The sequence below is a fragment of the Delphinapterus leucas genome, chromosome 8 (genome assembly GCF_059928025.1).
Source record: "Delphinapterus leucas isolate spDelLeu-1000000601 "Yukka" chromosome 8, BTC_Dleu_Yukka2, whole genome shotgun sequence".
Taxonomy (NCBI): Eukaryota; Metazoa; Chordata; class Mammalia; order Artiodactyla; family Monodontidae; genus Delphinapterus; species Delphinapterus leucas.
This window is the reverse complement of record NC_143136.1, coordinates 62,466,496-62,490,998: the sequence shown is the minus strand read 5'-3', so window position 1 is coordinate 62,490,998 and position 24,503 is coordinate 62,466,496. Positions and strand designations below refer to the sequence as shown.

The following is a 24,503-nucleotide window of genomic DNA, read 5'->3' as shown; positions in this document are numbered from 1 at the left end:
AAGAGATCTGTTTGACCCCTAGAACCTGTTTGAGATCCCATTTTCATACATCGCTCAAGATAAAAATTACAGAGTCATATGTCTCACTGCCTCTGATTACTCTGCTCATTTACATCTGATATTATGTATTATAATATTATTAACACATAAAGCAGGGCCCACACCTGAGGTACTATTTAGCAATAATACAGACACAATTTAATCTCAGTCCAGTCCTCTGCTCTATTTGTCAGATACCTTTTGTCTTCTTGCATTATTTCCCATCTGTGTTGTAAATGTTAGCATTCTATAGTTGCTTCTTTCTTATTTTGCCTTTATCTTTGTGTATGAGGGATGTTCTCCCAAGATTTCTAGTCTAGTAACATAACATGTAGAGTATTTTGAATTTATAACATACAGTACTTTACAAGTCCTCTAATCAAATATTTTACATCATTAGGTAAAAATTTAAGGACAAACGCTTTTCTCTCTGAATGCAACAGATTTCTACTCTGTGATTAGTACTCTTATTTATATGTTGATAATGCCTTTTTGTAGTTATCAAATTTTCTATATGAAAAGACTCCCTGTGCAATTCCTTCTGTCTTTGTCTCCTGATTACTATACCCCATTATTTGTTTTTACTAGCCATCTAGGTATAGAAGTCAGGATGTTAGACCTTGATTCATTAAGGCTTATCAGATAGATATGACTGAAATCCAGCATAATTGTTTCAAGTGAGAGTTTAGATGCTTAATATAGAGCAAATTTATTTTGGAAATTATTTTCTTATCTTAAATATACTACATTTAATCGTAGAAGTTATATGGTACAGAAAAACATAAAGAAGGATGAATTTTATCCCTAATCCCACCATCCAAAAGACACGTACATTACAGATGATACTGCGTAGTACAATTTGGTTTCATGTCTTCTTGCTCAACATTTTAGCATAAACATATCCCTATATTATTATTAAAACTCCTGGTAACTATGATTTTTAAAGGCTTTACTTCGTTGGAGAGGTAGCAGGTAGTGGTTATCATCATGGACTCTGGAGCCTTACTGCCAAGTTCATATTGCAGCCACTCCATTGCCTGAAGTAATTTACTGAACTTCTCTCTACATTGGTTTCCACATAGTTAAAAAGGGATTATTATACTGCCTACCTCATAGGGTTGTTGTGAAGATTGAATGTATTAGTACATTTAAAACACTTAAAACAGAGTGCTTGGCACATAATAAGTGTTTATAAGCATTGGCTATTACTATTATTACTTTTATTCTATAATTTACTTAATCATCCCATCATAATTGGACTTTAGTTTTACAGTTTTTTAAAATTATTATGAACATTGTATATACAAAACCTTGTCTGTATTTTGGGTCTGGGTCTAAAAGTATGAATTTGGGGGGATGATGATGATGAGATATATTTTTGTATGTTAACTGTGTAACCAAAACTATGCTAAACACATTCTGTATATTGACTTATTTGTCCTGATAGACCCATGAGATAGATGGTAGTATTCCAGATAAAGATGCCTAAATTTAGGTTAAGAAATTTGTCTGAGATTATACAGTAGTAAATGGTGGAGTATGGGCTGTTAATCAACAAGCTCTTTACTGTTTCTTCATATTTGAAGCAAATTGAGCAGAGTTAAGTCCCTCCCCTCCCCTACTCCCCCAAGTTGGTAGCCTGGAGATAGAAAGGGACAGTTATGAGGACAGTTGCAAAATAAGAATTAATAGACTGATGGTTGATTGATTGAGGTACAAGGTACAAGATAGAAGGGATTATTCAATGTGTTTGGAAAGTGTTATTTATTTATTTTTAAACCAGAATGAAAAGAATGCTTCTTTTCCAGTAGCTGAAACAAAAATCCTTGGTGTGTCTCTATTAGTCTAGCCTAGTTATAAGGTCAGCCCCACTCCAGTCATATGAATCAAAAGTGGGGGTGATGGTATGATTCTCTAAGCAAAAATTGAGTCCTGCTGTTAGCAGATGGGACAGTAGATACTAGGTAGATAGAAATATTAGCTGTCCACAGTACCCATCCTTTAAGATTTCGTTTGGAAAGTGGGGTAGTCCAAGCAGGAGCTGGCATAGATCAGGATTTGGTTGACCTCTTATTGTTGTTAGTTGTGGAGGGAGCTGTTTATTTTGCTATTTAATAGTACAGTTTAATTTGAGGTTTATCCTTTTATTTTTTTAATAATTTACATAAGAAAGGGGGTTGGGGATATATATATATATTGAGACATAAAAATAGTTACATCCCCAGTGTCCCCTTCTTAGGTAATTGATAACATACTATGTATAATTCTTCTACCTTGCTTTTTTCACTTAACATTATATCCTGGAGAACCCATCATGCAGTGTATAGAGATGTTCTTTATTCTTTTTTCTACCTGTATAGTAGATTCCCCACGATACCACCCCCCATAGTTTATTCAAATGGTCTTCTATTATTGGACATTTGGGTAATTTCCAGTCTTTTGTTATACAAGTTGTACTGCAGTGAATATCTTTGTGCATGTATCTTTTTGTATTTTGATAATGTATCTGTAAGATAGATTTCTAGATGTGGGATTGCTGGGTCAAAGGGTAAACACGTGTAATTTTGCTAGATATTGCCAAATTACCCTTACGGGGTTGTACCATTTTGCATTCCCATCAACAGTGTGTCATAGTATCAATTTCCCTGCGTACTTGTCATTAGAATATGTTGTCAAACTTTTGTATTTTTGCTAATCTGGTAGGTGAAAAGAAGTGGTATCTGGTCTAATTTTAATGAGCATTTCTCTTATTATGGAAAAGGATGCTGTTTATATCTTTAACTGCTTCTTATTCCCTGACACATCTTTTTGCTGCTTTAGGGTTTGATTCTATCATAAATTAGCCTCTTTTATATTCTTACATTTGCTTGGAATCAGGCACAGCTGTAGACTTGCTCTGTTTTAGGTAGGACCGATCTACTTGTGACATTGGAATGCATATAGTGCATTAGTCCTATGTATTTATGGCTGTTGCATCTGTTATTATTTTATAAATTATGTAAATTTTGCTGTGTTAACTTGTGAAATTCTTATTCTCTCAACTAAATAGAAACTAGTTGAATTTCTTTTCACTTAAATTAGAAAGCAGATCTCATGGATAGAATACTTTTTATGTTGGTTGCTCTGATTGTAAATTTGTTCATTTTTGAGGGATGGTGCTGCATCTGTCATTCAAGTCAGTCATCTGTGATGTGGTATATTTCAAAAAAAAAAAAAATACAGCCCATAAATGTATGTTATGTTTTGGTTATTTGTTCCATAAATAAGACCCACTGATACCAATCCAAGACATTAAAAAAAATATGCTTAACATATCATACAAAACTGTGTGAAAGCAAAGCTTATCATCTCTTCCTACCTTCCCGTTTAAATTTCACCCCTCCAGGATAAACCATTATAAACAGGCTTTCTTGTTTCACATGAATGCATTTTGTTTCTATTTGTTTTTCCTGAAATAAAATTTTACTGTGTATAATACTGTACAGTTTGCTTCCTTTTTTTTTTTTTCTTTTTTTTTTTACTTTTGGCCTGCCCAGCGCGGCATGTGGGATCTTAGTTCTCCGACCAGAGATCGAACCCGTGCCCCCTGCATTGGAAGCACGGAACCTTAACCACTGGACTGCCAGGGAAGTCCCATGCTTCCTTTTTTAAGAAAATTGAAATATAGTTAGTGTACAATATTATGTTAGTTTCAGGTGTACTACATAGTAATTTGATATTTGCATAAATTATGAAATGATCATTTTAAGTCTAGTAACCATCTGCCCCCATACAAAGTTACTACAGTATTATTGACCAGATTCCTTATGCTATATATAACATCCCACTGCCTTATTTATTTTATAACTGAAGGTTTGTGCCTCTTAATCCCCTTCAGCTATTTTACCTCCCACTCCCCACTCCCCTTCCCTCTGGCAACCACCCATTTGTTCTCTGTATCTATGATTCTGTTTCATTTTGTTTTGTTTTTTTACATTCCACTTATGAGGTCATACAGTTATTTGTCTTTCTCTGACTTACTTCACTTTAACACAGTACCTTCTAGATCCATCCATATTGTTGCATATGTCAAGATTTCATTTTTTCATGGCTGAATATTATTGTGTGTGTGTGTGTGTGTGTGTGTGTGTGTGTGTGTATGTGTATGTATACTTCTTTATCCATTTCATCTGTCAGTGGACACTTAGGTTGCTTCTGTATCTTGGCTGTTATAAATGCTGCTATGAACATTGGGGTACAGCTTCCTTTTTAAAACACTTAACAATGTATCATGAATATCCCTGCAAATTAGTATCTGGGATCTCTTTTTATCCCAGATATCATTATGCACACATGTGCTTGCATATGTATGCAATGTTATATACACGGGATTAATATAAATATTTTTAATCCATATTATTTTTTTCTCCTTCCATGACCCATGCTTACAGCTTGCTTGGTATATTCTTGTGCTTTTCTCTGTATTTATATAATCATATACAAACATACTACAATTATATGTTCATATCAGGTTTCCCCTCCTTCTCCCCTCTCCCCCTTTCTTTCTTCCTTGATTTTGATCATTGTTTGCTTTACCAGATGGGATCACTTTTTGCTGCTCTCTACCTCAGTAATACCTCCAGGTGCTCTCTAGTAGTTCTGATTCAGTAGTACTCAACTTTGCACATTAGAATCACTGTATCCCCCTTAAAATAATATCTGTGCCTGGGATCCACTATAGACTAAAGAAGAGTCTCTGGGAGTGGGGCTCAGGCATACGAACCTTTTGAAAGTTCCCAGCTGATTCTTAATGTGCAGCCAGAGTTGAGAACCACTGCTCTAATTTGTTTCTTTTCCTTCCGTTTCTTTATTTGAGGGGAGGGAGGGAAAGCTCATAATAGCCCATAATGAAGTACTTTACTCAGCTACCTCTCTATTATTGGATATTCACTTTGTTTTCAGTTTGTTTTTGATTTTGCTATAACTAACAGTGCTGTGGTAAACAGTCAACATAAGTTTCTGAAATTGGTATTTCACTTTATATATCTACTCTTTGGTAGCCACTAGATGGAGATAAGTGTTTATATAGTTTTAATACTATTAACTAATAATTTTAAAGAACCAGTTACAGTGATGTAAATCTGACATTAACTCAGGTTTTTTTCCATGTATTGTCAATTAAAGATACAAAAAGTTCTTTCTCCTGAAATTTTTTCGTTTAGGAATGAAACATTTTCCTATAAAGCTAAACTTAGTTTTACCATATGATACAGCCATCATGTTCTGAGGTATTTACCCAACTGGTATAAAAACTTATGTCTACACAGAAATCTGCGTGTGAATGTTCATAGCAGCTTTATTCATAATTACTCAAAACTGGAAATAGTGAAGAAATCCTTCAATAGATGAAGGGATAAACAAACTCTGGTACATCCATACTATAGAATACTGTTCAACAATAAAAGGGAATGCTGTATCAAGCTGTGCAAAGATGTAGGTGAATCGTAAATGTGTATGCTTACTGAAAGAAGCCTGTCTGAAAAGGCTACATACTGTATGTTTCCAGTTACATGACATTTTGGAAAAGGCAAGACTATAGAGCCAGTAAACAAATCAGTGGTTGCCAGGGTTTGGGAGTGATAATGGGCGAAATAGGTGAAGCATAGGGGATTTTTTTAGAGCAGTGAAATTATTCTGTATGATACGATAAAGTTAGGTACATAACACTATGCTTTTGTCAAGACCCATAGGACTTTGTAACAGAGTGAATCTTAAGTATGCAAATTAAAAAGTCATTTAGGAGGTTGGAGGTCTCAGGATGGAATACAGAATGTATCAAGAGAATCTAACTGTATATTACAAATGTATGAAACAACTTCATTGAAGGGGATGGGAAAAAGGTGCTTAACTTGGAAATGAGTGGAATTGCTTAAGACTGAAGGCAAAAGGAACTGCACATAAGCGTTGTACTGTAGTTGATAAAGTTTCTGCCATGGTGAATGGGTTAACTGTTCTGAAACCACTGTACATGTATACTGAAATTGAGCACTTACATACAGGCATACCTCATTTTATTGTGCTTTGCTTTATTGCACTTTGTAGATACTGTGTTTTTTTACAGATTGAAAGTTTGTGGCAACCCTGCGTTGAGCAAGTCTGTTGGTGCCATTTTTCCAACAGCATTTGCTTACTCCGTGTCTCTGTGTCACATTTTGGTAATTCTCACAATATTTCAAACTTTTTCACTATTATAATATTTGTTATGGTGATCTGTGATCAGTGATCTTTGATGTTACTACTGTAATTGTTTTGGGGTGCCACGAATTCACCCATATAAGATGGTGATCTGAATCAGTAAATGTTTTGTGTGTTCTGACTGCTCCACTGACTAGCTATCCCCCTGTCTCTCTTCCTTTCCTTGAGCCTCCCTATTCCCTGAGGCGCAACAATATTGAAATTAGGCCGATTAATAATCCTACAGTGGACTCTAAGTGTTCAAGTGAAAGGATGAACTGCACGTCTCTCATTTATAATCAAAAGCTAGAAATGATTAAGCTTAGTGAGGAAGGCATGTTGAAAGCCTAGATAAGCCGCTTGTGCCAAACAGTTAGCCAGGTTGTGAATGCAAAGGAAAAGTTCTTGAAGGAAATTAAAAGCGCTACTGCAGGGCTTCCCTGGTGGCGCAGTGGTTGAGAGTCTGCCTGCCGATGCAGGGGACACGGGTTTGTGCCCCGGTCCAGGAAGATCCCACATGCCGCGGAGCGGCTGGGCCTGTGAGCCATGGCCGCTGGGCCTGCACGTCCGGAGCCTGTGCTCCACAATGGGAGAGGCCACAACAGTGAGAGGCCCGCGTACTGCAAAAAAAAAAAAAAAAAAAAAAGTACTACTGCAGTGAACACACGAATGATAAGAAAGCAAAACTGCCTTATTGCTGATATGGAGAAAGTTTCAGTGGTCTGCATATAAGATCAAACCAGCCACAACATTCCCGTAAGCCAAAGCCTGAGCCAGAGCAAGCCCTTAAGTCTTTTTAATTCTGTGAAAGCTGAGAGAGGTGAGGAAGCTGCAGAAGAAAAGTTTGAAGCTAGCAGAGGTTGTTCATGAGGTTTAAGAAAAGAAGCCATCTCTGTAACACAAAAATGCAGGGCGAAGCAGCAAGTGCTGATGTAGAAGCTGCAACAAATTAATCAGAGGATCTAGCTAAAATGATTAATGAAGGTGGCTACACTAAATGACAGAGTCTCAATGTAGGTGAAATAGCCTCATATTGGAAGAAGATGCCATCCAGGATTTTCATAGCTAGAGAGAAGTCAATGCCTAGCTTCATAGCTTCAAAGGACAAGCTGACTCTTGTGTTAGAGGCTGATGCAGCTGGTGACTTTAAGTTGAAGCCAATGCTCATTTACCATTCCAAAAATCCTAGGGCCCTTAAGAGTCATTCTAAATCTAATCTATAGGTGGAACAACAAAGTCTGAATGACAGCACATCTGTTGACAACATGGCTTACTGACTATTTTAAGTCCATTGTTGAGACCTACTGCTCAGAAAAAAAATATTCCTTTCAAAATATCACTGCTCACTGGCAATGCACCTGGTCACCCAAGAGCTCTGATGAAGATGAATGAGATTATATTGTTTTTCAAGCCTGTAGTATCCATTCTGCAGCCCATGGATCAAGGAGTAATTTCGACTTTCAAGTCTTATTATTTAAGAAATACGTTTCTTTTTTTCTTTTTAAAGCAGTGTCTTTTTAAAAAGTATATATATTTATTTATTTGGTTGTGCCGGGTCTTAGTTGCAGCAGGCAGGCTCCTTAGTTGCGGCTCGCTAGCTTCTTTAGTTGTGGCATGTGTGCTCCTTAATTGTGGCACGCATGTGGGATCTAGTTCCCTGATCAGGGATCAAACCCAGGCCCCCTGCATTGGGAGCACGGAGTCTTAACTGCTGTGCAACCAGGGAAGTCCCAAGAAATACATTTCACAAGGCTATAGGTGCCATAGATAGTGATTCCTCTGATGGAGCTGGGCAAAGTAAATTGAAAACTTCTGTAAAGGATTCAGATGCCATTTAGAACATTCATGATTCATGGGAAGAGGTCAAATATCAACATACATAGGAGTTTGGAATAGGTTCATTCCAACCCTCATGGATGACTTTGAGGGGTTCAAGACTACAGTGGAGGAAGTAACTACAGTGTGGTGGAAATAGCAAGAGAACTAGAATTAGAAGTGGAGTCTGAGGATGTGACTGAATTGCTGCAAGCTCACGATAAAACTTGAACAGATGAGGAGTTGCTTCTTACGAATGAGCAAAGAAGGTGCTTTCTTGATGTGGAATCTACTCCTGGTGAAGATGCTGTGAAGATTGTTGAAATGGCAAGAAAGGATTTAGAACATTACATACACTTAGTTGATAAAGCAGTGGTAGGGTTTGAGAGGATTGACTCCAATTATGAAAGAAGTTCTACTCTGGGTAAAATACTATCAAACAGTATTGCGTGCTACAGAGAAATCATTCATGAAAGGACGAGTCAGTCAATATGACAGACTTCACTGATGTCTTATTTTAAGAAACTGCTACAGCCACCCCAGCCTGTAGCAGCCACCACCCTGCTCAGTCATCAGCTGTCAGCCTTGAGACAAGGCCTTCCGCCAGCAAAAAGATTAGACTTGCTGAAGGCTCATATGATGGTTAGCATTTTTTACCAATAAAGTACTTTTTAATTAAGGTGTGTACATTGTTTTTTTTAGACATAATGCTATTGCACACTTCATAGACTACAATATAGTATAAACATAACTTTTATATGCACCAGGAAACCAAAAATATTCATGTGACTCACTTTATTGCCATACTTGCTATATTGTCATGGTCTGGACCCGAACCCGCAATATCTCTGAGGTATGCCTGTGAATAGATGGCAGATGATTGGAACTTGATTTCTCACTGTTGGAGTGGGAGGTTACAGCTAAGCAAGGGAAGACGCTGGAATGTCCATGTTTTAATGGATTAGAGTTGGAGACATCAGTATGAACTCACATTTAGGTTAATATAGATACAGGTGAAATGACATATATATAAATATTTATGGGTACGTGCATATACACAAGTTAGTATGCAGACATAGTTTTCCTTCCTGTGTCAGTGGAGAGGGCCTAGAAGTAAAGATGCTCCAGTAGAAACAAGCACACCCAGTGCCCCAGATCTTGGTTTCTAATACAGTTCTCCAAAAATATATGAAAAATTAAAATAAAAAGGAAGCAGATCTCCTTGGAGAAATGGTTCCTTCTAGAACTGGGGCAGGGAATATGCAAGATGAGCCTGGAGCATCTCATAGCTCTAGGAAGTTAGGAAGTACTAAACACACACACACACACACACACACACACACACACACATTGGTGGGTGGGAGGTGGGGCAGTATGTCAGAGGGACTCAGAAGCCGACTGAAAGTACTTCCAAAGGCCAAGTTGGACCAATTTGAACAAGAAAATAAAGTAGTATTGGATCGTAACCCTAAGTATAAAACGAATACCTATGAGTTCATACTACCGTAAGTAAAGGATTGAATAAATAAATGAATGAGGGAGAATAGACAAATTTCCCATGCTGAAGAATTCCAAATAATTTATGTAGATTTTCACCCTCAAGGAGGTGGAACATAACTCCCTACTCTTTAAAAAAAAAAAATTATTTATTTATTTAGGCTGCTCTGGGTCTTAGTTGTGGCACGCGAGACCTTCACTGCAGCATGCCAGCTCTTAACTGCGGCATGCGGACTTCTTAGTTGTGGCATTGGACTCTTAGTTGCCGCATGCATGCGGGATCTAGTTCCCTGACCAGGGATCGAACCCAGGCCCCCTGCCTTGGGAGCATGGAGTCTTACCCACTGGACCACCAGTAAAGTCCCTGACTCTGTACTATTTAAGTGTGGGCTGTGCTTAGCGACTTCCTTCTCAAAAGTACAGTGTGGAAAAGGGGAAAAAGGAACTTTACAGGAGAGAAAGTTGGCAAATACTGCCTAAAGCAGATGATCAAGGTCAATATCAACAGTAGTAAATCATGCTGATATTATGCACCCTTGATAGGATGTTGATGAGAATGGTACTTTACCTCAGTGGTCCCCCTCCCTCAAAACCATAACCTCAGACTAACCTTGAGAAAAACATCAGACAAATTACAATTGAGGAATGTTATACAAAATACCTGACCAGTATTCCTCAAAACTGTCAAGGTCATCCAAAACAAGGGAAGTCCGAGAAACGGTCACAGCTAAGAGTAGCCTAAGGAGACATGACAACTAAATGTAATATGGTATCCTGGATGGGATCCTGGAAAAGACATGACAGCAAAATGTAATACGGTATCCCGGATGGGATCCTGGAAAAGAAGAATGATACTAGGTAGAAACTAACAAAATCTGAAGAAAATATGGACTTTAATCTATCAATATTATATCAATAAAAATTGCTCAATAATATATCAATATTAGTTCACTGTGACAGTCATATCATGCTAATATAAGATTTAAGGGGAAACTGGGTGTGAGGCATATGAGAACTCTGTAGTAGCTTCAAAACTTTTCTGCAAATCTAAAATTATTTTAAAATGGTATTATTTTTAAAAAGGGAATGAGAAGTTCCTCTCTGTACCAAGTAAAAAAAAGAAGAGGAAAGCAAGAATGTCAGTAATAAAAATGACGATCAGTTCAGGACAGCACTGTACATCTTTACCAGAATTAATGATATTGCACAGCAGGAGTTTTGCAATAGTGGCAGTTGTCACAGGCTTCTTAGTAGAAAACAGTAAACTCTAGTAGTGTGCTTAGTTTATAAATAGTAACTCACCTGGTAGGTTACTACCAAATACTCAGTTGTAGTTAAAAATTAAAGTGTATTGTGTGTTCTTAAAACCAAGCATCAATTTATGCAATAAAGAAACTTCTCTGTGCCTACCACTGGGCTGCAGACCACACTTTGCCCTGTGGTAATTGTGTATGGCAGTTGACTATTCCTCAGGGAGGCATAATGTTTTCAAACAAAAATATATTTCCCATGATTCTGAGGGCACTAAATATATCATCCCTACATCATTTTCACATTCTTTTCTCTATTCATCCACAAAACTCCATAAACACAAGAACAAAACATGTGCCAAGAACGATCTGAAAGTTGGTTAGTTGGGACTGGCCTGAGCTGGTGGGACAACTTGGCTGTGTTCCAGGTGGGCTCTCTCCTTCTCCAGCAGGCTACCCCAGACTTACTCTCACGTAAGTGGTATGGTCGAGAGGGAGAGGGAGAGAGATGTTGGGGGAGAGATTTTGAGGGAGAGCTATTGAAAGAGAATATACAAGACCACTTTAGGCCTAGTCTTGGAAAGCCATGTTATTTCTGCCACAATTCTCTTTGTCTAAAGCAAATCAAGGCAGCCCATATACAAAGATTGGGGAATAAATTCTACCTCTTGGGAGAAGTTGCAGAGTTAACCTTGCAAAGATCTTAGATACAGGGAGGAGTGGAGAATTGGGGCCATTTTGCAGTCATTCTAACAGAGTGATTGTAAGTAGAACTTGGCGAATTGAAATAACATTCAGAAGAATCACCTACTTAATTCAGATAGATTCTTGTCTGTTCATGTTAAACCAAACAGATGAGGTAACTATCACTTCATTAATTTTTTTGCCTTTATTGTAATAATATTAATCACGGTAATTTAAAACAGGCACTTTTGTTTTAAAAGGGAAAGTGTCAATTTTACACTGAAACACATTTAAAATTTTAATTGTATTGGAAGTCAAAGTAGAATTTTAAGAATTGAAAGGGTTATTAGTAGCAAGAATGCTTTCATTATTAGAATGGCCTCTGGTAGCACTTACATTTATCATCTTTGACTGTTAGTCTCTCAGTTTTGCATCTGCCTCCATTTAGTTTACCTAGAGAAAAATCATTGTAATCTCTTCATTGTGTCAATTTGTAGGACACGTCCTTTTAGATTTTATTTTGTGTGGAAAATATGTGCAGATGTTGATGTGTACATGTAGTTGGCAGAATTAAGTATCTTTATTTTAATACTTATTACAGAATATACCCAGTTATGCTGTTCATTTAGTTGGGCTTAAAACCTTTTTATTGAAATATAGCATATACATAGAAATGCTCATTTATCATGAGTATAGAGCTATTACACATATAAGTGTGCATGTGTCACGAGTATAGAGCTCTTTGAGCTTTTAAAAACTGAATATCACTGTGTAACCAGCCTCCAGATTGAGAAACAGAACATTAGCAGCATCCCACAAACCCTCATCTTGTTCTCTGTCACTGTCTCTTCCAAGAGTAGCCAGTATCCTTACTCCTAATCCTATACATTAGTTTTGCCTGTTTTTGTTCTTTATGTAGCCATTTATATCTAATATGCATTCTTTTGAGCCTGACTTCTTCAGAATAGGGTACTCTTGATATTTTTTCATGTCTTTATCTATAGGTGAGAAACAGTAATTACATTTGGTCATAGGTCCTTTATTTTTATATATATATATATATATATATATATTTATTTATTTATTTATTTATTTATTTATGGCTGTGTTGGGTCTTCGTTTCTGTGCGAGGGCTTTCTCTAGTTGCGGCAAGTGGGGGCCACTCTTCATCGTGGTGCGCAGGCCTCTCACTATCGCAGCCTCTCTTTTTGCGGAGCACAGGCTCCAGACGCGCAGGCTCAGTAGTTGTGGCTCAGTAGTTGTGGCTCACGGGCCTAGTTGCTCTGCGGCATGTGGGATCTTCCCAGACTAGGGCTCGAACCTGTGTCCCCTGCATTGGCAGGCAGATTCTCAACCACTGTGCCAACAGGGAAGCCCCGGTCATAGGTCCTTTTAAAATCTTAACTAAAAATTTGAAATTGGGTACTGGAATGATAGAATCAATCATAAATTACCAATAATATATTTTAATTCATTGTAGGATTAATAAGTTCTATAAAGCAGGAATTTTCCTCTTTTAAGAAGTAAACTATAATCTTTTTAGTTTCTTGAAGGAAAAAAGGGACATTAGTGTTTGTAATTATTAAAGTTAGAATTAAAAATACTGTGCGTGTAGAAGATTGTAAAGCCTTACTTTTAAAAACTCTAGAAAAGGTAACTTAGCAGTCTCTTTGATAACGCATTTTGGTATTAGGATTTCCTTGAAGTTTTCAAGTTAATTGTACCAAGATATAAAAGAAGGAAAAATATCTTTGTGTGTCAGATAGAATTAATGAAATTCTAGTTCTTTGGCACTTAATGTGAGACTGAATTATTTCATGTCACTTTAATCAGGTATTTCTGTATTTGAACTTGAGAGCGATCAGATACATCCCGTCTTTGAAACTTGAGATCAGTCAGACACATCCCCTCTTTTCTGTACTAAAAATTTTCCCCTAAGAAACAAAGTAATCACATGTCAAATCTTAATGGCCCCTGGTACTTCGTTTGAAATCTTCTTTTCATTTTGACCCATTAATCTTGTTTTCATAGACGTTGAGCTTTCTGGTTTTGATTCTGTTCAAATATTGTTGAATGTTTTTTCTCTGATTTTTTCATTGGCTTCTTTTTAAATTTCCATTAATTTTGAGCATTATCCAAAGTTTTAGGTTTCTTCCCCTTTTCCTCTCAGTCTTAATAAATATCAGATATATGTTTATCTGCATGAATTCTTATTAAAACATATCCTAACTTGACATCTTTCTTTTTCGATTTCTGTCATTTTTTAACATATTTATTTAGATATGCTTCCATCTTTTAAACATGTCATAAATCATTTCTGCTTCCCTGATCTTCCTAGTCCCCTCTACTCCGACTCCTTTCTTTGCCACTGTGGATGTCACTGATCTTCATTAATTTAAGAATTTTTATCTGGAAATGATTATTGACTCAATATTTTATTTCTTGCTGTTAATGACATATCACCAAAAGATTACTGTTATTTTCTATAATAGTTCTCCTTTATTAATATATATGGTCATATATAAATGTTTTCCCTACATAAATAAATATATATTGATAATTATTATCACTAAGATATAATCATAATAACTACAATTAAAAGAAAGGAGAAATAGTTCGTTGCTCTTTTATCTCCTAATAAATATTGCCATTTCTTTCCAAGGGCTGCCATGTTATTATAAATTTCCCCTCTGAGGTGCCTCAAAGAAAATTAAAGCAAATGATCTCCCCCTTATTTCCTTAAATTATAGTATGAAAAAGAATTTTTTGGATACAAATATCTTTGCGTCTGTGTTTTAAGATTTAATTTTATGTGTGAATGATACAACATCAGAAGTGTATTTAACCATATATTATTTAAAGTCTTTCATTATATCAATTCTTTGCATTTTTTGTCTTTTCCTGAGTATTTTAGCAAGATAATTTCCCCATAGTTTTATTACTATATACATTTGTTGATATTGAAGTTCAAAATTATTTTAGCTTGATTTTTTTTTTCCCCATAATTTCATCGAAGAGAGATTTTTCTTTTCAGGAATTAAGAGCTGCAACTTTTTCCCCTCAGATTCTCCAGAGAGTGATATTCCTATGGAGATCACCACAGCAGAACCACAAGTTTCTGAGGCAGTGTATGATTGTGTTATTTGTGGACAGAGTGGCCCCTCCTCTGAAGACAGACCTACAGGATTGGTTGTACTGTTACAAGCATCCTCAGGTAAACTCAAAGTAATTTTTTAGTAGGACCATTTTAGAGATGAAGTATTTACAGTAAATTAATAAGTATCTCTGTTAACTAAAAGCTATATTTTTGTTTACATAATGATTATAGATCTATAGCAAGGATCTATTTAGATCTGTTTAGCAGAGATTCTTAATCTGGTTTTATCTCACTTTCCTGGACATGAGTGTTGGAAGAAGCCTTTAAGAGAATATGTTACACAATCTTTTTCTTTAAAGTGTGATGCAATATAACCAATGCCAGGTGGCCAAAAACTGAGTTCAGCTTTCTTGGCAATTTAATTGATCTAAAATCTAGAAGCATTTTAAGCTTATAACTATTGTCAATTTAAATATTTTAATTATATAAGGCATATTCAGGTAGCTTTGCCCTTATTTCTTGAGCTTAGAAGCATTCGTTCTTTTTTTTTTTGTGGTACACGGGCCTCTCACTGTTGCGGTCTCTCCCATTGCGGAGCACAGGCTCCGGACGTGCAGGCTCAGCGGCCATGGCTCACTGGCCCAGCTGCTCCGCGGCATGTGGGATCTTCCCGGACCGGGGCACGAACCCGCGTCCCCTGCATCGGCAGGCAGACTCTCAACCACTGCACCACCAGGGAAGCCCAAAGCATTCGTTCTTGAAACAGCCTGCAGATTGATATGTTTGCCAATCTATAGTTAGAACAATTAAAAAAAAATTGAAGGATTTGTCTGAATGCTCTCTATCCTCTGCCATATCGAAGTGTTTTGAGGTAGTGATAACTGTGACACTTCAGTCCTAATGGATGTAATCCTTTTTCCACAGGAGTATGTGTGGAGCAAAGAGAAATAAAAGACTTACATATTTCTCCAGAGCATTTTTTTCTAGGGTGTTTACTCTTCGAATTAATAAAGTGGAAAGAGTTAGATATAAGACATTCCTCTGAATTCTAATATAGGTATTGCTAGACATAATCTGGCCACGTTTGTTCCTTTCTTTTAAATATAGAGATAATACTGACTTCAGAGGATTGTTGTGTTGGTTAAGTAATGTAATATAGGCAAAAGGATCTAATATGGTGCCTGGTAGATTAGTTTCTCGTCTTACTACTCGCCTTGTTTAAACATGAAATTGATCTGGGAAACCCTCACTGAACAGGACATTGGAGTAGAGCTGTCAAGACCAGAAATGCCTACTAAAAAGGAAATGTGTGGGAGTACTGACTAATTTTGCAGCTACTTATCTTTTCTACTGTTGTAAGGAAATCAGTTTATTAGATTATTGCCACTTGACTTTTTATAACTTCTTCACCAAATACTGTATAATCATCAAATTAATGTTTTATTCATTCATTCATTCATTTCACATATATTTATTGAGCACCACTGTTATAATAAACAAAACAAAACAATATCCCTGCCCTAATGAAGCTTATGTTATTGTTTTAGACTGTTACTTGATCATTATTTTATATTTTTAAAGTTGCTTTGAGGGCTTCCCTGGTGGCGCAGTGGTTGAGAGTCTGCCTGCCGATGCAGGAGACACGGGTTCGTGTCCCGGTCCGGGAAAATCCCACATGCCGCAGAGCGGCTGGGCCCGTGAGCCATGGCCTCTGAGCCTGCGCGTCCGGAGCCTGTGCTCCGCAGCGGGAGAGGCCACAACGGTGAGAGGCCCACATACAGGAAAAAAAAAAAAAAAAAAGTTGCTTTGACGTGTTACTTCATTTAATCCCCTTTTAACAATTTTGTACACTATCTCAATTTATTGATATTAGATAATTCCACTATACCACAGTTCTTTTATCATTTTAAGATAGGAGAAAAAGAATAAGAAACTACCATTAAAAGCATTAAACCTCAAGGGTGATTTAAACTGGGAATTATAGCCAGGGAAATCTCTGGCTGTCTCCTTTCCTTCTGAGTCTCACCCACCCACTGACATCCTCTCACCTTTTACCCCTCTTTACTTTTTCCTTACTTCTGAATTCTTTATTTATTTTGATTTGTCTCTTCCCTTTTTCTTTTATCTTTTTACATGTGAATATGGAAACTTTTAACCATGTACTGATGTAAAGAGACTAGTAAAATGAACCTCCATGTCCCCATCAGTCTCTAACAGTAATCAACTTGTGGCTAATTTTAATTTATTTATTCCCTCCCCCTAGAGTTATTTTGAAGCAGATTCCAGATATCACTTTATTTCATCTATAAATATTTCACTGTTTCTGTTAAATAGAAAGGATTTTTTAAAAAAAAAACATAACCATAGTCACTCCTAAGTAACTTAGTTCCTCAGTATCATCAAATATCTAGTCAGTGTTCAAAATTCCCCAATTGTTTCTTATTTATTTTGTTTAATTAATTAATTTATAGTTGTAGGGGCCTCTTGTAGTCTTTTAATTAATAAATTCCCTTTTCATCTTTCCTGTGCCTGTCTCCCTGCCCCCAAATGCATTTTACCATTTGAAGAAATTGGTTCATTGAACATTTTTTTAATCAATATTTTTAAATTGCAGTATAGTTGATTTATAATTTCTCCCGTACAGCAAAATGATTCATTTATACATATATATACATTTCTTTTTAAAAAAAATATTCTTCTCCATTATAGTTTATCATAGGATATTGAACATAGTTCTGTGTGCTATACAGTAGGACCTTGTCATTTATCCATTGTATATAAAAGCTTACATCTGCTAACCCCAACCTCGCACTCCATCCCTCTCTCAACCCCCTCCCCCTTGGCAACCACCAGTCTGTTCTCTCTGTCTGTGATTCTGTTTCTCTTTCACAGATAGATTTGTTTGTGTCATATTTTAGATTCCACAGATAAGTGATGTCATATGGTATTTGCCTTTCTCTTTCTGACTGACTTCACTTAGTTTGATAATCTCTAGTTGCATCCATGTTGCTGCAAATGACATTATTTTGTTCTTTTTATGGCTGAGTAGTATTCCATTGTATATATGTAGCACATCTTCTTTATCCATTCATCTGTCGATGGACATTTAGTTTATATCCATGTCTTGGCTATTGTGTAGAGTGCCGCTATGAACATAGGGTTGCATATATCTTTTTGAATTATAGTTTTGTCTGGATATATGCCTAGGAGTGGAATTGCCGGATTATATGGTAATTCTATTTTTAGGTTTTTTGTTTTTTTTTTTTGTGGTACGCGGGCCTCTCACTGTTGTGGCCTCTCCCGTTGCGGAGCACAGGTTCCGGATGCGCAGGCTCAGCGGCCATGGCTCACGGGCCTAGCCACTCCGCGGCATGTGGGATCCTCCCGGACCGGGGCATGAACCCGTGTCCCCTGCATTGGCAGGCGGGCTCTCAACCACTGCGCCACCAGGGAAGCCCTATTTTTAGTTTTTTGAGGACCTCCATACTGTTTTCCTTAGAGGGTGCACCAATTTACATTCCCACCAACAGTATAGGAGGGTTCCCTTTTCTCCACACCCTCTCCAGCATTTGTTATTTGTAGACTTTTTAATGATGGCCATTCTGACTGGTTTGAGGTGGTACTTTTTGTAGTTTTGATTTGCATTTTTCTAATAATTAGCGATGTTGAGCATCTTTTCATGTGCCTATTGGCCATCTGTATGTCTTCTTTGGAGAAATGTCTCTTTAGGTCTTCTGCCCATTTTTTGATTGAGTTGTTTGTTTTTTTGTTGTTGAGTTGTATGAGATGTTTGTATATTTTGGAAATTAAGCCTTTGTTGGTTGCATCGTTTGCAAATATTTTCTCCCATTCTGTAGGTTGTCTTTTGATGTTGTTTATGGTTTCCTTTGCTGTGGAAGAGCTTGTAAGTTTGATTAGGTGCCATTTGTTTATTTTTGTTTTATTTCTGTTGCCTTGGAAGACTGACCTAAGAAAACACTGGTCCAATTTATGTCAGAGAATGTTTTGCCTATGATCTCTTCTAGGAGTTTTATGGTGTCATGTCTTATGTTTAAGTCTTTAAGTCCCATTTGTTTATTTTTGTTTTATTTCTATTGCCTTGGAAGACTGGCCTAAGAAAACATTGGTACAATTTATGTCAGAGAATGTTTTGCCTATGATCTCTTCTAGGAGTTTTATGGTGTCATGTCTTATGTTTTAAGTCTTTAAGCCATTTTGAGTTTATTTTTGTGTATGCTGAGAGGGTGTGTTCTAACTTCATTGATTTACATGCGGCTGTCCAACTTTCCCAACGCCACTTGCTGAAGAGACTGTCCTTTTCCCATTGTATATTTTTGCCTCCTTTGTTGAAGATTAATTGACCTTAGGTGTGTGGGCTTATTTCTGGGCTCTCTATTCTGTTCCATTGACGCATATATCTGTTTTTGTGCCAATACCACGCCTAGATAAATAAAACAGAGAATAGAAAAGCAATAGAAAGAATCAGCAAAGCCAAAATCTTGAAAATTTCATCAAAATTGATAATTTTTTTAGCTAGACTGACCAAGAAAAAAAGAGAGAACACACAAATAACTAAAATCAGAAATGAAAGTTGAGACATTACTATAGACTTTACAGACATAAGAAAGACATATGGGGCTTCCCTGGTGGTGCAGAGGTTGAGAGTCCGCCTGCCGATGCAGGGGACACGGGTTCGTGCCCCGGTCCGGGAAGATCCCACATGCCGCGGAGCAGCTGGGCCCATGAGCCACGGCCACTGAGCCTGCGCATCCGGAGCCTGTGCTCTGCAATGGGAGAGGCCACAACAGTGAGAGGCCCGCACACCGCCAAAAAAAAAAAAAAAAAAAAGACATATGAATAATTTTATGTCAACAAATTTGATGTCCTAGATGAAATGGATAAGTTCCTAGAAATACACAAACCACCAAAACTGACTCAAGAAGAATAGGAAATTTGAACAGACATTAAACCAGTAAAGAGATTGAATCAGTAATCAGAAACTTCTCAACAAATAAGAGCCCAGGACCTGGTAGCTTCAGTGGTGAGTCTTCCAAACATTTAAAGAATTAATGCCATTCCTCCTTAAATTTGTCCAAAAAAAAAAAAAAATTAAAAAAGAGGCAGAGGATGGACTTCCCTGGTGGCGCAGTGGTTAAGAAACTGCCTGCCAATGCAGGGGACATGGGTTCAATCCCTGGTCCGGGAAGATCCCACATGCCACAGAGCATCTAAGCCCGTGTGCCACAACTACTGAGCCTGCACTCTAGAGCCCGAGAGCCACAACTACTGAGCCCGCGTGCCACAACTACTGAAGCTCATGCACCTAGAGCCCATGCTCTGCAACAAGAGAAGCTACCACAATGAGAAGCCCGCGCACCACAACGAAGAGTAGCCCCCGCTCGCTGCAACTAGAGAAAGTCCACGCGCAGCAACAAAGACCCAACACAGCCAAAAATAAATGAATAAAATAAATAAATTAAAAAAAACCCAACTAACTAGTCTATATTAAAAAAAAAGAGAGAGGCGGGGAACACTTCCTAACTCATTTCTGAGGCCAGCATTACCTTGATACCAAAGCTAGATAAGGACATCACAAGAAAAGAAAATGATAGACTGGTATCCCTTATGAATATAGATGTAAAAGTCCTTAACAAATTCCCAGCAAATCAAATTCAGCAGTGTATTAAGAGGATTATACATCATGGCTAATTATATTTTAGTTGCTAGCATCTACCTGCTTTTGTCTATTCTTCCTGTTGCTGCTGCCATAAATCTCCGCAAAACTTGGGGCCCACGTTGCTGTGCCTGATATTCCCTTCTCTAAGAATGGCTCTTCCCATGCTTATTGAATCTTAGAGTAATGTGTGGCACTGTATGCTTATATCCCCACTTCCTTTTTTTGCATTATGATGTTTTACAATTATAAAAATACCTCTTTTCTCAACTTTTCATTTTGAAAAGTTTTATATCTACAGGAAAGTTGAATACCCTTCACCTGTACTGATTGTTAACATGTTGTCATATTTATGTTTTCGTTCCCATACTTATCTATACACACACACACACACACTTTTCAGAAGAAAATGGCGGACATCATGACATTTTATCCCTAAATACTTTAGGTTGTATCACCTAAGAAGAAAGATATTCCTTTATATAACCTTAGTATCATTATCATACCCAAGAAATTTAATAAAATATTCTATGTTCAAATTCTCCCAATTGTCCCAATAATATTTTTTATAGCAGTTATATTTTTTTCTTGATCCAAGAGCCAAGCAAAGATCATGTGTTGCATTTAGTTGCCATTTCTTGTTAGTCTCTTCTCCAGAACAGTTTCTCTGGACCTTTTTAAAAATTTTGAAGAGTTCGGGTCAGTTCTGCAGACTGTGTCATTTTCTAGATTTATGATTGTTTCCCTACTATTAGATTCGAGTTAAACATTTTTGGCAAGGGCACTATTATGATGATGTTCCCTTCCGTTGCATCACATTAGGAGGCTCATAGTGGCGGTTTGTTCCATTATTGGTGATGCTAACCAAGTTTAATCACTTGGTTGGTATTCTGTAGGATGATACATTGAGAGTCTAACATCAATACCCTTTTACTTGATGTTCCCTGCCCAAATCAATGAATGTGTTATCTGTTACTGTCATCATTCTTTTTGATTCTCAAGTTTTCTCAAATTTCGCTAGTCAAAACTCCTTTAGGTCCTCATGACCTGCCCCCTCAGTGTTTGAATACCTCCTTACTCTTTATTACACACAACTCCAGGCTCACCTTGCACTTCTCCCCAACCCTGGACTTAGCTTTTCCTCCAGTGATATCTATTTCCTTTTGGTGAAAAATAGTATATTTAGAAATGAAGTTTATTTGTACTGGTGAGTCATAACTTCTAGGCTTTTTCTCTGGATAGATTTTGGAAACCATCCAGGGTTCATACTCATATTTTGGTATTATTTTAGAAAATAAGTATTGCCATTTGTAAAGCTTTATTTATTCTGTAGAAGAAAACTAGAATCACTTTTAGGTCTTTAAAAATATTGTAATGGTGAAAAACTGAGTGAAGCTTATGGTAAATAACTCCACTTTTCTTGGTTTTATAAAGTCTACATGTTGGTTTTTTAATGAGCTCTTAACTCTGTTGTTAATGTAGTTTTGGGGCAGTGCCGTGACAACATTGAGCCAAAAAAGTTGCCTATCACTGAAGAGGAGCAGATTTACCCTTGGGATACATGTGCAGCAGTTCATGACGTGAGGCTCTCATTATTACAGCGTTATTTTAAGGATGTAAGTACCCTTTTTTATTAAATGGTATTTTTGTCTGCAAAATTGATGGTTATTTCTCTCCAGAGTTTTATATCTTTTCTTCAACTTACTCAGTCAAAATATAACTCAGACCTAAGAGCATAATAATTTTGAAGGGGAGATCTAATAAAGGAGAGAAAAAGTAGGGTATCTCTTTCTTACAGTCAGAATAGCGATTCATTTCTAGCAAAAAAGTCTTTTTTGTAAAAAAGCTCTGAACTGATATCTGAACTGGACTGAATCTTTGTTTTGTTTTTGTGAGTGATTGTGAGATTTTATTTCTACATTAATACTTTTGTGTGCTTTCATAATGGTTATTTTGTTTATAAATGGTGTGCTCCCTGGACTGTATACCTCTGGAGGTCTAGGGCCATTTATTCTATTGGTTGTAGTCCCCTCAGGGACTCGCACATGCTTGTGTATTGTGGATGCTTACTGTATTTTCAGTTTTGTAGCCAGACAGACCATATAGAGCAGAAGAGTTATCAGTGGACACTGATACTGATAATAGAATTAAACTGCATAAATCCTGCTCTCTTCATAGCAAATGCATGCGTTTTATAGAGTTGATGTGTAGAATTTCAGTCATGTAACATGGTCTGTTTACTAGTGAAATTGGAAGTGTTATATATGAGAGATATGACACAGTAGGGACGGAACCTGAGCTTTGGAGTCAGATAGACTTAGGGTTGAACTTGGTCTCTGCCACTTTTAGCTGAGTGATCTTGGTCAGCTTTTCACTCCCTTTTTATAAAAAGGGATAAGACCACTTACTGTATGAAGTTTTAATAAATATTGAGGCTGTGAAGATTCAGTGTTAAACACAGCACAGTGGTGAGCACATTGTTGAATATAGGTCTTCCTAAAATATAGGTCTCATATTCGTAAATGACTTCCTGCTTTTTTTGACTCTAGCAGATTAAAATAAGACATCTAACAGTTACATAGACAAATGACCTACTATTTTCAGTTTTAAAAGCTAACTGCTTTCATTAAAAAGAAAGATTAATTACATTTTTATAATACATTGCCCAAGAGAGCAGCTTGTTTATTAGCTGCCTACCAACCATTCATTTTAGATCTAACACCCAAATCTGCTTCTGCTTCAAATGGCTCCAAAACATAAAACAGAGATGAGCAGGTCTCTTGTTGTTTTTCTGATGTGTAACAGTGGAAGCTAGCTCACCTGCTGTGAGTATTTGATTTGTGCTGTTGCACATCTTTGAATTGTCTGGGAAGGCATTTTACACTGTGTAATATTTTTAACTTTCAGATGCTCATGAAGAGTCTTGATTTAATATTAGAACTCTGTTTACTATTGTTTAAAGATGATTTGGTCATCTTACATTATAATGTATAAATTTTTTTCCAACATAGAAATAAAATTTAATTGTTTACTCAGTTTTGATGGCTCTCAAATCTTTCATCATATGCTGTCATGTTAGACCTCGTGTGTAATATTGCCCTGGCTTGGCCATCTATTTGCTGCAGACTCTAGAGGGTGAATTCAAGTTCAGGCTGAAATGCTGTTTGACAGAGGCCAAATGAAATTCAAAGAAAATTACTTTAGGAGGAAAAATCTAATAAGCCTGTGTATAGGTCGAAGGGAAGGAATTAGCAGAGAAGAATTTAAAATAGAAAGAGATGAAAGCAATTAACTTTTAAAACAAATTTTAAAAGGGTATGTAGTTTGCTTATATAATCTGGGTCCCTTTTTTATTGTTTACTATATTAAATCCTTGGAAATGTTTAGTCACTTTTTGGGGTTATTCTCATAACCACATTTGTGTACTTTAGAAAGATGTGTGCAGGATGCATCATGGAGACAAGAAACTTTATTTAAGAACCCTGTCCCCACAGCAGATGACACAGGCTTGCAAGGACAGACCAAAATCATGAATTATTTAGGAGATGGATTTCATATGGTTTGGGAACCAATTCTGTGGTGTGAAGGAAAGGGGGTGATGTACAATAACTTTTAGCTTTCTGATTTGGTGACTAAACAGATGTGGAGTTTTTAAACCAAGAGGAAGAGAAAGATTCATCGAGAAAATGAAAGTTTTTGACACATTGGTTTTATGTTATCTCAGGCACCTCAAATTGGAGATTTCTGGTTGGCAGCTGAACATTTTTATTTGGCACTCAGGCAAGAGACTCAGGCGTGGAGGGTAGTTGAATTTACTGATTAAGTCACTCAGGGAGAATAGTTTTAATAAGAAAATAGCACTAAGAATAGAACCTTAAGGAATTTAAACATTTGAAGGGGCAGACGAAGAAAGAAAAGTCTTAAAAGGAGGCCTAAACCAAATGGTTAAAGAGATTGGAGAAAAACCAAAAGAGAGTAGCATTGTGGAAGCTAGAGGGAAGTAGGTGCTTTAAGGAGGCAGTTGTTAAGGTTAGATATCACAGACAGATCAAGTACCATGTCGAACAGGTAAAATACTCAGTAGCAGCATAGTTTATTATATCTTATGGGGTAGAGAAAGGCTAATTAATAATTATTCTCTTTCATTATGAGTATAGTTATCTGGAAGCTAAAACTCTGTTCCAAGTTTAAAGATATTGCCTCAGGGCTGTCAAGTCAGGTGTTTCTTTACATC

The 24,503-nt window shown here is 36.9% G+C and overlaps 1 protein-coding gene across 2 annotated transcripts in view; it reads left to right on the top strand.

The window, feature by feature from the left end:
• UBR3 (ubiquitin protein ligase E3 component n-recognin 3) overlaps nt 1-24,503 on the top strand; it is a 254,192-nt gene that overhangs the window by 130,978 nt on the left and 98,711 nt on the right. For both annotated transcript variants that reach the window (XM_089916715.1, XM_089916716.1), the window contains 2 exons: nt 14,563-14,712; nt 21,752-21,885. In XM_089916715.1, the coding sequence (XP_089772841.1) occupies nt 14,563-14,712; nt 21,752-21,885 (284 nt within the window). The remainder of the gene's footprint in view (nt 1-14,562; nt 14,713-21,751; nt 21,886-24,503) is intronic.